This window comes from Pituophis catenifer, unplaced genomic scaffold (genome assembly GCF_029215685.1).
Source record: "Pituophis catenifer annectens isolate HBS135680 unplaced genomic scaffold, rPitCat1.0.hap2 SCAF_10, whole genome shotgun sequence".
NCBI classification, from domain to species: domain Eukaryota; kingdom Metazoa; phylum Chordata; class Lepidosauria; order Squamata; family Colubridae; genus Pituophis; species Pituophis catenifer.
The window spans coordinates 20,897,240-20,912,328 of NW_027256890.1; the positions used below are offsets into that span (position 1 = coordinate 20,897,240).

The 15,089-nt window shown below is 43.4% G+C and overlaps 1 protein-coding gene across 1 annotated transcript; it reads left to right on the forward strand.

The window, feature by feature from the left end:
- Nucleotides 1–2,252: 2,252 nt before the first annotated feature.
- On the forward strand, nt 2,253–13,622 carry TOMM40L (translocase of outer mitochondrial membrane 40 like). The gene is made up of 9 exons (XM_070951041.1): nt 2,253–2,358; nt 3,448–3,515; nt 4,440–4,532; nt 5,872–5,973; nt 7,815–7,920; nt 8,930–9,052; nt 10,558–10,634; nt 11,650–11,752; nt 12,872–13,622. The coding sequence occupies exons 1-9, from the start codon at nt 2,253–2,255 to the stop codon at nt 13,009–13,011; spliced, it is 918 nt and encodes a 305-aa protein (XP_070807142.1). The 3' UTR covers nt 13,012–13,622.
- Nucleotides 13,623–15,089: the final 1,467 nt, after the last annotated feature.

Below are 15,089 nucleotides of genomic sequence, written 5' to 3' on the forward strand. Positions count from 1 at the left end.
ATAGAAAATAGAGATAGATAATAGATAGATAGATAGAAAATAGATAGAAAATAGATAGAAATATAGGAAATAGATAGATAGAAAATAGATAAATAGAAGATAGATAGATAAATAATAGATAGAAAATAGATAGCTAGAAAATAGATAGAAAATAAATAGAAAATAGAAATAAAATAGATAGATCGATAAAAAATATAGATAGAAAATAGATAGATAATAGATAGATAATAGATAGAAAATAGATAGAAAGAAAATAGATAGAAAATAGAAAGAGAAAATAGATAGAAAATAGGTAGATAGAATATATATATAGAGAGAGAGGGGGTGTATTGGATTGGACAGAGATTGATAGCTAGATGAATGATAGAGGTATTAGAGAAGATAGCTAATGATAGATGGATGGATGATGGAGAGAGAGAGAGAGAGAGAGAGAAAAGAGAGAGAGAGGTTAGATTGATAACTAGATGAATGATAGATCTACCGGTATTAGTGGAGACAGATAGGTAGACAGGTAGCCCAGACAGGGATGGATGGATGGATGGATAAAGACAAGACAGAGGTGATAGAGGTGATTAGATAGCAGATAAATAGATGCATTAGACAGGTATCTTCGATTAGACGGACGGCTAGAGGGATTATTAGATAGGTCGATTAGAGCAGGGGTCTCCAACCTCGCCAGGCTTAAAGTTGCCAAGGTTGGAGACCCCTGGATTCTTTTCTTTCTTTCTTTCTTTCTTTCTTTCTTTCTTTCTTTCTTTCTTTCTTTCTTTCTTCCTTCCTTCCTTCCTTCCTTCCTTTCTTTTTCTTCCTTCCTTCCCTCCCTCCTTTCTTTCTTCCTTCCTTCCTTTCTTTCTTCCTTTCTCTTCCTTTCTTTCTTCCTTTCTTTCTTTTTCTCTTTCTTTCTTTTTCTTCCTTCCTTCCTTCCTTCCTTCCTTCCTTCCTTCCTCCCTCTCTTCCTTCCTTCCTTCCTTCCTTTCCTTCTTCCTTTCTCTTTCCTTCTTCCTTCCTTCCTTCCTTCCTTCCTTCCTTCCTTCTTTCTTTCTTTCTTTCTTTCTTTCTTTCTTTCTTTCTTTCTTTCTTTTTCTTTCTTTCTTGAATTTCTATGCCGCCCTTCTCCCGAAGGACTCAGGGCGGTGAACAGAATAAGATTTCATATACATATAATAATTTTTATTTTATTTTATTTTATTTTATTTTATTTTATTTTATTTTATTTTATTATTTTATTTTATTTTATTTTATTTTATTTTATTATTTTATTTTATTTTATTTTATTTTATTTTATTTTTGATCAGAGGGATCAGACAGATGAAACCGACCGACGAGAGACAGGGATGGCGGCCGGCCTCGCCCTTAACCCGGATTCCCTTTCCCACGTTCACCCAAGCGGGGAAAGGAAAAGGGGGACCACTCAGCTCTGGAATTCCCCCCCCCCCACCGCCCGGACCCCCCGCGGCTCCTTCCGAACGCCGCAAAAGGCCATCCGAACGTTCGCGCAACATTTCCAGCCAATCAGAGAGCGGGGAAAAACGGGGAAGGGAGGGGGGGGAGCAGAGAGAGAGAGAGAGAGAGAGATCAAAGAGAGGAAAGGAAGCGGCTTGGCTACATTGTTTTCATCCAATCAGCGCTCCGCTCGGCTTCCGCTCCTCCTCCGAAGTGGGGGGGGGGGGGCGGGTTTGAAGGCGACCAATGGCATCCTGGAAAAAAAAGAGGGGAGGGGGGAAGAGAGAGGAGGGCGGGGAAGATGGCCGCCCCCATCAAGATCACAGAGGGGGAGGAAGAGGAGGAAGAGTTGGGGGGGGCTCTGAATGCCTGACGCCTTTCTGACCCCCCCCCTCTCTTTTCCAGCCAATTCCCACCATCTGTGGGAAAAAAAAAAGGGGGGGTCTTTTTCCCCCCAAACCCCCCTCAAGCATTATTTCTTGGATCCCCCCTCCCCAAACAAGCCTCCTCTTCCTCCCCCCCTCCCTTTCTCCAAGCAACCCCAATTTTTTAATTTTAATTTTAATTTTATTTTTACATCATCCTCATCATCATGATGTCTGCAGAAGGATGAGTTTGCCTCCTCTTCCTCTGGATTTCCCCGGGAGCCGCTAAGGTGTGGTTGTGAGAGCCACACCTGGTGTGAAAAAAAACACACAACCGTTGGAATTATTATTTTTTTTTCAACTTGTTAAAACTGATGGGACAAGCCCTGGTTAGGTAGCTTGGTTTAAGGTGGGGGGGGGGATTGTTGTGGGGGGGGGGAGGATATGGGGAATATATTCGCCCCCTTCTCCGCCCCACGGAAAGGGGCTCGCCGGGCGGAAGGACTCTCCAACCCGGGAAGCTTTGATGAACTTCACCGCAAATGCAAAGGTAAAAATGCTTTTATTTATTTATTTGATTTGATTTGATTTATATGCCGCCCTTCTCCGGAGACTCAGGGCGGCTTACAATGCGTTATTTATTTATTTATTTTTGCTTATATAGGGATAGGTTTGGTTGGCAGGTACTCTGTGCTCTCTGAGTTTGGGGGTTTTCTCGCAGACGTTTCTGGACCCAGCTAGGTAACGTTATCAGTGCTAGAAGAGAGGAGGAGGAGGAGAACTGTGGGGTCCTTGGTACTCTCTGAGCTTTCTGGGTTTCTCGCAGACGTCTCATGGCCCAGCTAGGTAACATTATCAGTGCTAGAAGAGAGGAGGAGGAGGAGGAGGACTGTGGGGTCCTCCGTGCTCTCTGAGTTTGGGGGTTTTCTCGCAGACGTTTCTGGACCCAGCTAGGTAACGTTATCAGTGCTAGAAGAGAGGAGGAGGAGGAGGAGGAGGAGAACTGTGGGGTCCTTGGTACTCTCTGAGCTTTCTGGGTTTCTCGCAGACGTTTCATGGCCCAACTAGGTAACGTTATCAGTGCTAGAAGGAGGGAGTGGGGCCTGTGGGGAGGAGGAGGAAGAGGAGAAGGAGGGGGAAGAGAAGGGGAGGGGGAGGAGGAGGACTGTGGGGTCCATGTTACTCTGTGAATTTGGTGGTTTTCTTGCAGACGTTTCATGACCCAACTAGGTAACCTCATCAGTGTTAGAAGAGGAGGAGGAGGAGGAGAACTTTTGTTTGGGGTTTGTGGGAAGAACCACGTTACTGTCTGAGCTTGATGGTTTCCTTGCAGACTAACCCGTATAGGCGGAAACATCCTTGCTGAGTGTGGGAATATTTGCTAAAACCTTACATTTCCCACAGTACCGTGTTTTTAACAGTTTGCTGGCTTTTTATCTTGAGGGTTACAAAAAAAACAGCTGTTTTATTTTTATTTTATTTTTTGTGTTGGGTAGCGGCTGCTTCTGTCCAGGGCCAGCTTGTCCAGTCTCCATCAATTCCACCGTTAATTCCACGTGGCTTTTAATAAATCAAATCAAATAAGTTTCAATGGGGCTGCAAACTCTCTTTTTATTTTTTAACCCGGTCTCTATTCCAGATGTTTTCCCTCAACAAATTGAAGGCGTCAAGCTGATCATTAATAAATCTCTCAGTAGCCATTTCCAGGTGGGTCTCCTTACTTCTCGGGATCTTGATTAACAGAGTTGGAAGGGACCCTGTAGGTCATCTATTCCAACCCCCTGCGCAAGCAGGAGACCCTACATCTGCCTCTACCCAGGATCGAACTCACAACCTCCTGATTGTGAGGCAAGAGCTCCACCTCTAGGCTATGCACCACTCGGTGAAGGGAATCACTCATCATCATCTTTTAATAACCGCATAATCCCTTGCATCGGGATGGAGTCTAGGCAACTAAATGGAGCTGAGTGTTTACTGGCCGGATGCCCTTCCTGTCACCAGGGCGGAGTTTTGCTCAGCAGTTAATATTCTCGGTGTGCCCAGAGAGAGAGAGAGAGAGCAGCTGGATCTGTAGTAGGAATGATGGCGGCTCTGTAACGCGTTAGCCTACCTCGTAGGGGGATTGTTGTGTGGAGTCATGGAAGGAGGGAGTGCTATCTCTCTCCCCCCCACCCCCGTCATCCAGCCAGCAAACAAGCATTAGACTTAAATTGTCTTGTACGGATAGTTTTTGACTTACAACGGTTTGTTTAGTGACCGAAGTTACAACGGCACTGAGAAACGGGACTTAAGGACCCTGTTTCACACTTACGACCGTTGCAGCCTCTCCAAATTCAGTCTGCCTCGTATTTGCGACGGTCACAGGGGTGGTGGTGGTCACGCTTTTGCGACGTTCTGTCCCGCAAAGTTGACGGGGGAAGCCGGCTTCGCTTCACGACCCGCGGCACTAACTTAATAACCGGAGGGATTCCCTTAACCGCCGCAGCCGGAAAGGTCGTAAAACGGGGGCAAAGCTCGCTTATCTGTGGGTTTCACTTAGCGACGGAAATTTTATGGTGCTTGATGAGGACTGCCTGCATGCCTCGCTTTCGGATTTAAAGCTTGTTGCTGGGTTTTTTTTCCCCCCTGCAGGTAACTCATACTCTTCACATGAGCACCGTTGGCCACTCAGGATACCACCTGAACACGACGTATGTGGGGGATCAGCAGCTTAGTCCTACAGAGGTGAGCGAAAGCAGATTATTTCCGGTCAAAATGGGATTTAATTTTGTCTTTTGGGTCCTAATTCCCAGGTTACGGGAATTACAGGTTTGGGTCCCTCGAAGTGTGGCTTGTTAAATCAGGTTAGTTAACTATCCTTAGGTATGAAAGGCAGCAGGGTGGGCCAATCACCAGGAGACGGTGAGTTCTAGTCCCACTTTAGGCATGAAAGCTGGCTAGGTGACTTTGGACCAATCACTAGGAGACAGTGAGTTCTAGTTCCACCTTAGATATGAAGACAGCTTGGTGATTTTGAGCCAATCACCAGGAGACAGTGAGTTCTAGTCCCACCTTAGATATGAAGACAGCTGGGTGATTTTGAGCCAATCACCAGGAGACAGTGAGTTCTAGTCCCACCTTAGATATGAAGACAGCTGGGTGATTTTGAGCCAATCACCAGGAGACAGTGAGTTCTAGTCCCACCTTAGATATGAAGACAGCTGGGTGATTTTGAGCCAATCACCAGGAGATGGTGAATTCTAGTCCCGCTTTAGGATTGAAAGCCAGCTGGGTGACTGGGCCAATCACCAGGTGATGGTGAGTTCTAGTCCCGCCTTAGATATGAAAACGGATGGGTGCCTTTGGGCCAATCACCAGGAGACAGTGAATTCTAGTCCTGCTTTTGGCACGAAAGCCAGCTAGGTGATTTTGGGCGAATCACAAGGTGACGGTGAGTTCTAGTTCCACCTTAGTTATGAAGACGGCTTGGTGACTGAGCCAATCACCAGGAGATGGTGAATTCTAGTCCCGCCTTAGCCATAAAAGCCCGCTATGTGACTTTGGGCCAGTCCCTCCTTCTCATCCCAACCCAACCTCGCAGGGTTGTTGTTGTGGGAGAAAATAGGAAGAGAAAGGAGTATCAGTTACGTCCACCATCATTGAGTCATTTATAAAAAAAAAAAAAAAACCCCGGTTAAAATCGTTTATTTTAAAATATTAAACCAAACCTAAATATTTAAAGTTTTAAAACAATGAAATCCAATTAAAATTATATCTTTTAAAAAGAAAAAAGGCTTAAAAGCAGACGAACCTCAGCCTATTTTCCTAAGAACGGGCAAAAATGTTATTTTCCTTTTACCAAAAGTCAAACCAATTACCGCCCATGGCAGAAGGATTAATCATTGAAATGTTTCTTGGAAGGGTTAAGAAACTTGAAATTTGGGCCAAAATGCTAAGCTTTGAAAGAGAGCAAATAAAAAAAAAAACTTTTTACAAAAAAAAAAAAAGAGTTTTGCCCATTTTTTTCAAAACAATTCATCCAGTTTCCTTTTTTTTCCCCTGTTTTTTTTTTTTTTTCCCCTAGACTTTTCCCACCCTTATTGGCGATATTAGCAACGTTGGCAGCCTCAGTGCCCAAATTCTCCACCTTATAGCGGAGCGGATACGAACCAAAGCAGTTTTCCAGGTAACGACGTCTGTTCCCGCGTGTCCGTCGGAATTCGAACCCAGGATTTTGATGCGCTCCGATCGGCCGTAAAGAAATGGGCTCTTCCCTTGCCTGCTTGTAGCAGTCTTGGCCTACCTGGCAGGACCGTTGTAAAGATGATGGAGCCCTAACCCACCCGTGATTTCTGTTAACCGGTTCGGGCGAATATCATCTCTGATTTGAATACCCGGAGCTGTAATTTGCAGCCTGGGGGGAAAAAAAGTAGCATTTTTTTAAATTTATAAAAAAAAAAAAATTGGAAATACGTACACATATCCCCTGACATTTTAATTTATTTATTTATTTATTTATTATTTATTTATTATTGAATTTCTATACCGCCCTTCTCCCTGAGGACTCAGGGCGGTGTACAGCCAGAATTAAAAAACATGCAGTACAAATATTAAAAAACAATTAAAAGATATATAAATTTGGCCCAATTAAAACTCACTACCAATTAAAACATTAAAACAATTTAACTTTTGTGTCGAATTTAAATTTTAAATTCCGCTTTTAAATTTCACGTTCTATTATTTTTTAAGATTGGGAGTCCTCCATTTACAACGGCTCCTTTAGTGACTGCAACAGCCCTGAGAAAAGTGATTTATGGCCGTTTTTCACACTTACGACCGTTGCAGCATTCCCACTTCATATGATCAACATTGACGCTTTGCGGAACTGACTCGTATTTATGATGGCTGCAGCGTCCCCGGGAGTCACATGATCCCCTTTTACTGATGATCCAAGTGAATGGGCAAGCCAGTTTCACTTAACAACCGTGGGACTAATTTAAATAAGTTAAATTTTAATAAGTTTTTGTTTTATTTTTTTTGTTTTATTGTTGTGAGCCGCCCTGAGTCCTCTCGGAGAAAGGATGGCATATAAGTCTAAACAAACAAATAAATAAATAACTGCGGTGATTCACTTAACAACCGGGGCGAGAAATGTCGTAACACAGGGGGGGGCAAAACTCACTTCACAACTGCCTCGCTTAGCAACGTAAAATTTTGGGCTCAGTTGTGGTCGTAAGTTTAGTTTTAGTTTAGTTTTATTCAATTTGTATACCGCCCTACTCCCGAAGGACTCAGGGCGGTGAACAGGCACAGGATAAAACTACAGAAATACAAAAGTTAAAAACAATTTAAAACCAAATTAAATAATTTAGCCCACGACAATTAAAATCCCAATAAATTGAAAACAAATTAAAATTTCAATTTAAAATGGGCTACCTGCAATTTGCAGGCTGAGAAAAAAAAAATATTATTATTATTTTTTTAAAAAAGGCCCTTTAAAAGCAAACAGAGAGACACAGATTGGAAGTAAATATAACTCCCTTGAACTTTGAATTAACTTTTCGGGTAGAGTGTAAAACTTTTCCTTGCTTCTTTTTCATTTTATATTCGGTTTTATGGTTGTTGTTTTTTTTCAGATTGTATGGTACACCGCCCAGAGTCCCTCTGATAGGGAGAGGCGAGGTTTCTAAGTGTGATTGATAATAGAAAAATAATGAAGATTATGGAAATAAATATATACGATTTGGGAGGAGGACTTGGCGGAAGGCAGCTCAGGTCCAAGTTTTGAAAGGAGGGATTTCCCTGCATGTAGAAAGTTAGCGTGGGTCTCTCTTGAGATGCTAGATTTCTTCAAGCGTGGCTCTTTTTCTTTTTTTCTTTTCTTTTTTTCTTCTCTCCTATGGCATTCCTGGTCCCCCCCCTTTCTCTCTCCCCCTCTCGTACTGTGAACGGCTCAGGCTGAACTCTGAAATGTAGAAATGTTTCTTTGTTAAAAAGGCAATTCCTGACTCATTCGCCCTCTTCCAGACTCAGCAAGCTAAATTCACCACTTGGCAGTTCGATAGTGAATATCGCGGAGATGATTACACAGCCACGCTGACGCTGGGGAACCCCGATCTGATCAATGAATCTGGTGAGTGTGTGTGTCATAGAGATAAAATCTTTGGCAGGGATTGAGATCCCCTTTTCCTTCCCTTCCCTTCCCTTCCCTTTCCTTTCTTTTTTCTTTTCCTTCCCTTTCCTTTCCTTTCCTTTCTTTCCCTTTCCTTCCCTTCCCTTCCCTTCCCTTCCCTTCCCTTCCCTTCTTTTTTCTTTTCTTTTCCTTCCCTTTCCTTCCTTTCCTTTCCTTTCCTTCCCTTCTTTTTTCTTTTCCTTCCCTTTCCTTCCTTTCCTTCCCTTCCCTTCCTTTCTTTTTTCTTTTCCTTCTCTTTCCTTCCTTTCCTTTCCTTCCCTTCCCTTCCCTTCCTTTCTTTTTTCTTTTCCTTCCCTTCCCTTTCCTTTCCCTTCCCTCCTTCCATTCTCTTTCTCTCTTTTTTCTTTCTCTTTCTCTCCCACCCTTTCTTTGTCTTTGTCTCTGTCCTTCGTTCCATACATCCATCCTCCTTCCCCCCTCCTTCCCGCTCTCCCTCTTTCCCTTCCTTCTCTACCTTACTTTCCTCTCCTGCCTTCCCTCCCTCCCTCCTTTCTTCCATTCTCTTTTTCTTTCTCTTTCTTTCTCTTTCTCTCCGACCCTCTCTTTCTTTGTCTTTGTTTCCCTTTCTCAGTTCCTCCCACCTTCCCTCCCTCTTTTCCTTCTCTTCCTTCCTTCCTTCCTTCCTTCCTCCCTTCCTTCCTTTCTTTCTTCCTTCTCTCCCTCCCCTTTCCTTCCTTCCTTCCCTCCCTCCCTCCCTCCCTCTCTCCCTTCCTTCCTTCCTTCCTTCCTTCCTTCCTTCCTTCCTTCCTTCCTTCCTTCCTTCCTTCCCACACACCTTAAAAGGGTCTGACTTTGAGAAACATTCTGCTGAACTCTACAACCGAACGGATAGTTGTCCATTTGCAACCTGGGAATGGTTAGTACAGGGGTCACTTTTTAAGAGGTGAGTTAAAAAGAGCCGTCCCTGCCAGTAGTAACCGACCCTTTCCCGTGTTTTTATTCCGTGCAGTTATTCTTGTCGCACACTTCCTCCAGAGCATGACGTCACGATTGGTCCTAGGGGGTGAATTGGTGTATCACCGACGTGCCGGAGAAGAAGGAACCATTGTCACTCTGGCTGGCAAGTACACCGGTGAGAAGCTCCTTTCCTAGTGCCCCGGAGGTAGGAGAGTCAGATTGTTCCCCATTCAGGGGTCCCAAGATGCCATCAGAGCAACAATTCCTGGATTTTCTAGTGAGGAGGGTGGTTTGCGGAACCTTATAGACTCTCAAAATGCCCCACCGCTATTAAAAACAGCAGGTAACAAGAACAGCAAGAAAAGCCAACAAGCCTAAACTGCAGTGTAAATTTCAGGCCTTGCTTTCTTGCAGCCCTTCCCGAAGACAGTTCTGAAAAGAACAATATGTCGTTTTTCAGGGGAAGAAGGAGCAGAGAGGCCAGGAAAAAACAGGAAAAAGAGAGAAAAGGGATGGGAGGGAAGAAAGGAAGGAAGGAAGGAGAGAAAGATAAGACAGAGAAGAGAGAAAGAAAGAAAAAGAAGGAAAGAAAGAAAGAAAAAGAAAAAGAAAGGAAAGAAAGAAGAAAGAAAAAGAATAAGAAAAAAGAAAGAGAAAGAAAGAAAGGGAATATAAGAGAAATGGAAGGAAAGAAGGAAGGAAGAAAAGGAAGGAAAAGAAAGGAGGGAGGAAGGAAGGGAGGTTGGGTGGAAGGAAGGAAGGAGAGAAAACAAGACAGACAGAAAGAGAAATAGAAAGAAAGAAAAGAAAGAGAAAGAAAGAAAATATAAGAGAAACGGAAGGAGGAAAAGAAAGGGGAGGGAGGAAGGAAAAGAGAGGAGGAAGGGAGGGAGGGTGGAAGGAAGGAGAGAAAACAAGACAGAAAGAAAGAAAGAAAGGAAGAAAGAAAGAGAAAGGGAATATAAGAGAAACAGAAGGAAGGAAGGAAAAGAGTGGAGGGAGGGAGGAAAAGAAAGGAGGGAGGAAGGAAGGGAGGGTGGAAGGAAGGAGAGAAAACAAGACAGAAACAGAAAGAAAGAGAAAGAAAGAAAAAGAAAGAAAGGGAAAGGGAATATAAGAGAAACGGAAGGAAAGGAGGGAGGAAAAGAAAGGGAGGAAGGAAGGAAAAGAAAGGGAGGGAGGAAGGAAGGAGAGAAAACAAGACAGAGAGAAAGGAAGGAAAGAAAGAAAGAAAGAAAGAAAGAAAGAAAGAAAGAAAGAAAGAAAGAAAGAAAGAAAGAAAAGAAACTTCTGACCCCTCCCACTGAGCGTAACCCAGAGTCAAATACGGAAGTTCAGCTGAAGAGTTGAGTTGGACTTTGGATGCCTCAGTGGCCCCGTTGTTGGTAGATCAATAATCGGGAACGTTGGGATCAGCTGGCGAAGGTCACAAAATGAGCAGAGGCGGCCAAATTGTTCTTGTTTGGTTAGAGGAAATGTATTTCCTTGGAGACTGGAAATTCCCGTGCGGGATCTGGGATCGGGATGGAGTCAAGGAAAAACGATCCGCTAAGGCCAGGCTGTCTTGTTATTAATAATGGTTTTTGCGTTTCTAATGCTTCGTTGATTTGCCGTCTGCCCTGGAGAAGGGCCGGCTATTGGAAATGCAGGATATTTAATAACATTTTTGCCTTATTTTAGCTCTGAAGTGGGTAGCCACTCTTAATTTGGGGTACGGCGGAGCCCATGCCAGTTACTACCACCGAGCTAATGATCAGGTGAGTTGAACCTTCATTTCTTCTCCTCCTTCTAAGTTTTTCTCCTCCTCCTCCTTTTCTTTCTCCTCCTCCTCCTCTTCCTCCATCGCTTTATTCGTCTCTTCTCCTGCTCTTTCTCCCTTCTGATCTTTACTTTTTCTTCTTCTACACTTTCGCCTTCTAATTTTCATCTCTTCCTTTCTCATCTGTTTTTCCTTCTGATGTTCATCTTTCTTTTCTTCTCCTTCTCTTCTCCTTTATCTCCTTCTAATCTTCATCTCTTTCTTCTTTTCTTCTCTTTTCCCTTCTTCTAATCTTCATCTCTCTTTTCTTCTTCTCTGTCTCCTTCTCCTAACCTTCCCCTTTCTTCTTCTTCTTCTTTTTCTCCTCCTCCTCCTTCTTTCTGTCTTTATCTTTCTTCTTCTCCTCCTTCTCCTCTTCTTCTTCATCTCCATCTTCTGTTTCTCCACCGTCTCCTTCTCTTTCTTCCTTTTTCCTCCTCCACTTTTCCTTCCTCCTTCATGTCTTCTCCTTCTCCTCTTCCTCCTCCACATCTTTCTTCGTCTTTTTCTTCTCCTCTTTATCTTTTGTCTTCTTTTCTTCTCGTCTTTCTCTTTCTAATCATCTCCTTCTTCTCTTCTCCTTTATCTCCTTCTAATGTTCATCTCTTTCTTTTCTTCTCTTTTCCCTTCTTCTAATCTTCATCTCTTTCTTTTCTGTCTCCTTCTCCTAACCTTCCTCCTCCTCCTCTTCCTTCTTCTTCTTCTTCTCTTCTTTCTGTCTTTATCTTTCTCCTCCTCCTCCTCCTTTTCTTCTTCCCCCATTTCTTTCTTCTCCACCTTCTGTTTCTCCACCGTCTCCTTCTCTTCCTTCCTTTTTCCTCCTCCACTTTTCCTTCCTCCTTCATGTCTTCTCCTCCTCCACCACATCTTTCTTTGTCTTTTTCTTCTCCTTCTTCTCTTCCTTCTCCTCCACTTTTCCTGGGCCCCAATAGCCTTTGAGTTTGACTTCCATTTTTCCCCCCACTCCTTGGCAGATTCAGGTTGGTGTGGAATTCGAAGCCAATACTCGGCTGCAGGAAACAAGCTTCGCTTACGGGTATCAGCTCACCCTGCCCGAAGCCAATATGATCTTCAAGGGTGAGTGAAATGAAACCATCAGCAGGTTCTACACTCTGCCAATTAGTCCTCTGCCATTTTAGGGACAAGCCATTTTGCTTGCCAAAAGTTTTCCTGCCTAAGGCAGGACTAGAACTCCCCGTCTCCTGGTGATCGGCCCAAAGTCACCCAGCTGGCTTTTGTTGTGCCTAAGTTGGAACTAAAACTCCCTGTCTCTTGGTGATTGACCCAAAGTCACCCAGTCTGCTTTCATGACTAAGGAGGGACTAGAACTTCCAGTCTCCTGGTAATTGGCCCAAAGTCATTCAGTCAGTTTTCATGACTAAGGTGTGATTAGAACTCCCTGTCTCCTGGTGATTGGCCCAAAGTCACCCAGTCTGCTTTTGTGACTAAGGAGGGACTAGAACTCCCTGTCTCCTGGTGATTGGCCCAAAGTCACCCAGTCAGTTTTCATGACTGAGGCGGGACTAGAACTCCCTGTCTCCTGGTGATTGGCCCAAAGTCACCCAGTCAATTTTCATGACTGAGGCAGGACTAGAACTCCCAGTCTCCTGATGATTGGCCCAAAGTCATTCAGTCAGTTTTCATGACTGAGGCGGGACTAGAACTCACTGTCTCCTGGTGATTGGCCCAAAGTCACCCAGTCAGTTTTCATGACTGAGGCGGGAATAGAACTCCCTGTCTCCTGGTGATTGACCCAAAGTCACCCAGTCAGTTTTCATGAGTGAGGTAGGACTAGAACTCCCTGTCTCCTGGTGATTGACCCAAAGTCACCCAGTCAGTTTTCATGAGTGAGGTAGGACTAGAACTCCCTGTCTCCTGGTGATTGACCCAAAGACACCCAGTCAGTTTTCATGACTGAGGCAGGACTAAAACTCCCTGTCGCCTGGTGATTGGCCCAGTCAGTTTTCATGACTGAGGCGGGACTAGAACTCCCTGTCTCCTGATGATTGGCCCAGTCAGTTTTCATGACTGAGGCGGGACTAGAACTCTCCCTCTCCTGGTGGTTGGCCCAAAGTCACCCAATCATCTGCCTACGGCAAGACTAGAACTCCCAATCTCCTAGTTTCTAACCCGGCACCTTAACCACTAGGCCAAGCTGCCAGTAACGCCTCACTCTTCTTCTTCTTCTTCCTTCAGGCTTTCTGGACAGTAACTGGTGTGTGGGGGCAGTCCTGGAGAAGAAAATCCCCCCTTTGCCGGTGACCTTAGCGCTAGGCGCCTTCCTCAATCATTGGAAACACCGATTCCATTGCGGGTTCAGCATCATTGTGGGTTGAGGGTCTGCACCGGCCTTGAGTCTCTTACAAAGGAGGCGGTTGGGGGTTTGAAAAGTTGGGGGAGGCCATTGCTCGGTTAGAGCAGTGCAGCCTTGGATGATGGGACACGAGAGTCTCGGTGCTCGGCGCGGTGTCCCGCAGGTAGGTGGTGATGCCATGGCCGCCTCCATAGGTCCGTGCACAATTCCTGCCCGGAGGGAAACGCACCCTGAGTGCAAAGGTGCCCCGTTTCTCACCCAGGACTCCGATTTTTGCTGGATTAGGGCGACGTTAACGCCGGGGCACAGGATTTTGGGTCGGGTGGTGGCAAACCTTTTCTTCGTTCGATGGTCTTTGGAGAGTTCTGAAAACCGGATTTTCCCAGCGGAGTGAGGGATCGGCGCCGTTTCAGTGTGGGTGACGAGGGGGCCCTGAAATTCAGAAGGACCCCCCCCCAAAACTCAGCTGCTGTTTCCTGGGTGGTTTGTGCTCTTCGGCTGATTCAGGGGCAGGGACCAAAAAGCCGAATTTACGACTTCAGTGCAATGGTGACTCTAAATATGATTAAAATGATGTTGAGGCTGAGCTTTTTAGCCCCTCAAAACACCTTCGGTCTGGTTCTTTTAATACCTTTTTTTAAAAAAATATTTCATAGAAATATTAAACCGTGCCACTTTTCTCAAACTTTAGAAGTAATCCTCTAGTAACGACCATTCGGTTAGTGACGCCTTTCCTGCCCCTTTTGGAGTGTGCGAAAGAAAACAGAGTTGAAAAGAACATCAGTTAAAAAAGTAAAACAGATAGATAAACACAGGGAATAAAACGGATAAAACGAAAAAGGAAGAGGATAGATAAACCAAGGAAAGAAGGTAGATAAAAATGAAACAAATAAAACGGATGAAAAGAAAAATGAGGGGTAAACAAGATGAACACATGGAATAAAACAGATAAAACAAAAAAGGAAGAGGATAGATAAACCAAGGAAAGACAGTAGATAAAAATGAAACAAATAAAACTGATGAAAAGAAAAATGAGGGGAAAACAAGAATGAATAAATAAAAATAAAACAAATGGATAAAATGTACGAAAAGAAAAATGATAAAAATGATGGATTAAAAAAAGACATGAAAATAAAACAAAATAGGTGGAAAGGAAGATGGTAGAAAAAAAAATTAAAACTGCTAAAATAAATAAAATTGATGAATTTTTTTTTAAAAAGATGATAAAATAGATAAATGAACTGGATGAAAAGAAAGATGGTAAAGAAAAGATGAAAGATAAAAAGATAAATGAAAATAGATGAGAAGAAATCTAAAAATAAAACAGGTAAATAGATAAAAGCGATGAAAAAAAGAAAACAGATAAACTTGATGAAAAGAAGGATGGTAAAGAAAAGATGAAAGATAAAAATAAAAGACGGAAATAAAACAGATCAAATAGATGAAAAGGAATACGGTAGAAAAGATGTTAGCTAAAAATAAAATCGATAAAAAGAAAAGAAAGTAAGAAACATATAAAAATAAAACGGATGAAAGAGGATAAGATAAAAAATAAAATATATGTGCAGTTTAGTGGAATCTAACCGGATATCAATTCCTACACCGATTTTTTAAAAAAAAGAAAATTAAATAGATAGGTAAAACAGATGAAAAAAGAGATGATAAGATAAAAAAAAAGAAAATATCATTGGATAAACTTGTAGGAAAAGCTTTTGCGCGAACCCACCAAAGATGAAAAAACCGATCTGGAAAAATAAACCAAGTTTTTATTGAATTAATTGCTACCATTAAAGTGCTACTGAAAGAACAGGGGGAAAAGAGTCGGCTTCCTCGTTGCGTTGTTAAAATTAGCAAAATAGTAAAATTTCCAAACCCCAAGATGTGCAGAGAAGCGTCTGTCCACTGGAATTCAGTCCGAAATTGCCTTCTACAGGTAGTCCTCGATATACGACCACAATGGAGCCCCAAATGCTGAAGTGAGACGTTAGTTAAGTGAATTTCGCCCCCTTGGGCAGCCTTTTTGGCCACCGTCATTAAATGAATCGCCGCCGCTGTCACGTTAGGAACACCTGGAAGCTCGGGAGAAGGTCGCAAAAGGGG

Bases quoted from the DNA above. Each gene is read 5' to 3' on its own strand.
- TOMM40L (XM_070951041.1), top strand. From the start codon at position 2,253: ATGGGGAATATATTCGCCCCCTTCTCCGCCCCACGGAAAGGGGCTCGC. The intron at 5,974-7,814 runs GTAACGACGTCT...GCCCTCTTCCAG, and splicing joins GAACCAAAGCAGTTTTCCAG to ACTCAGCAAGCTAAATTCAC. The intron at 9,053-10,557 runs GTGAGAAGCTCC...GCCTTATTTTAG, and splicing joins TCTGGCTGGCAAGTACACCG to CTCTGAAGTGGGTAGCCACT.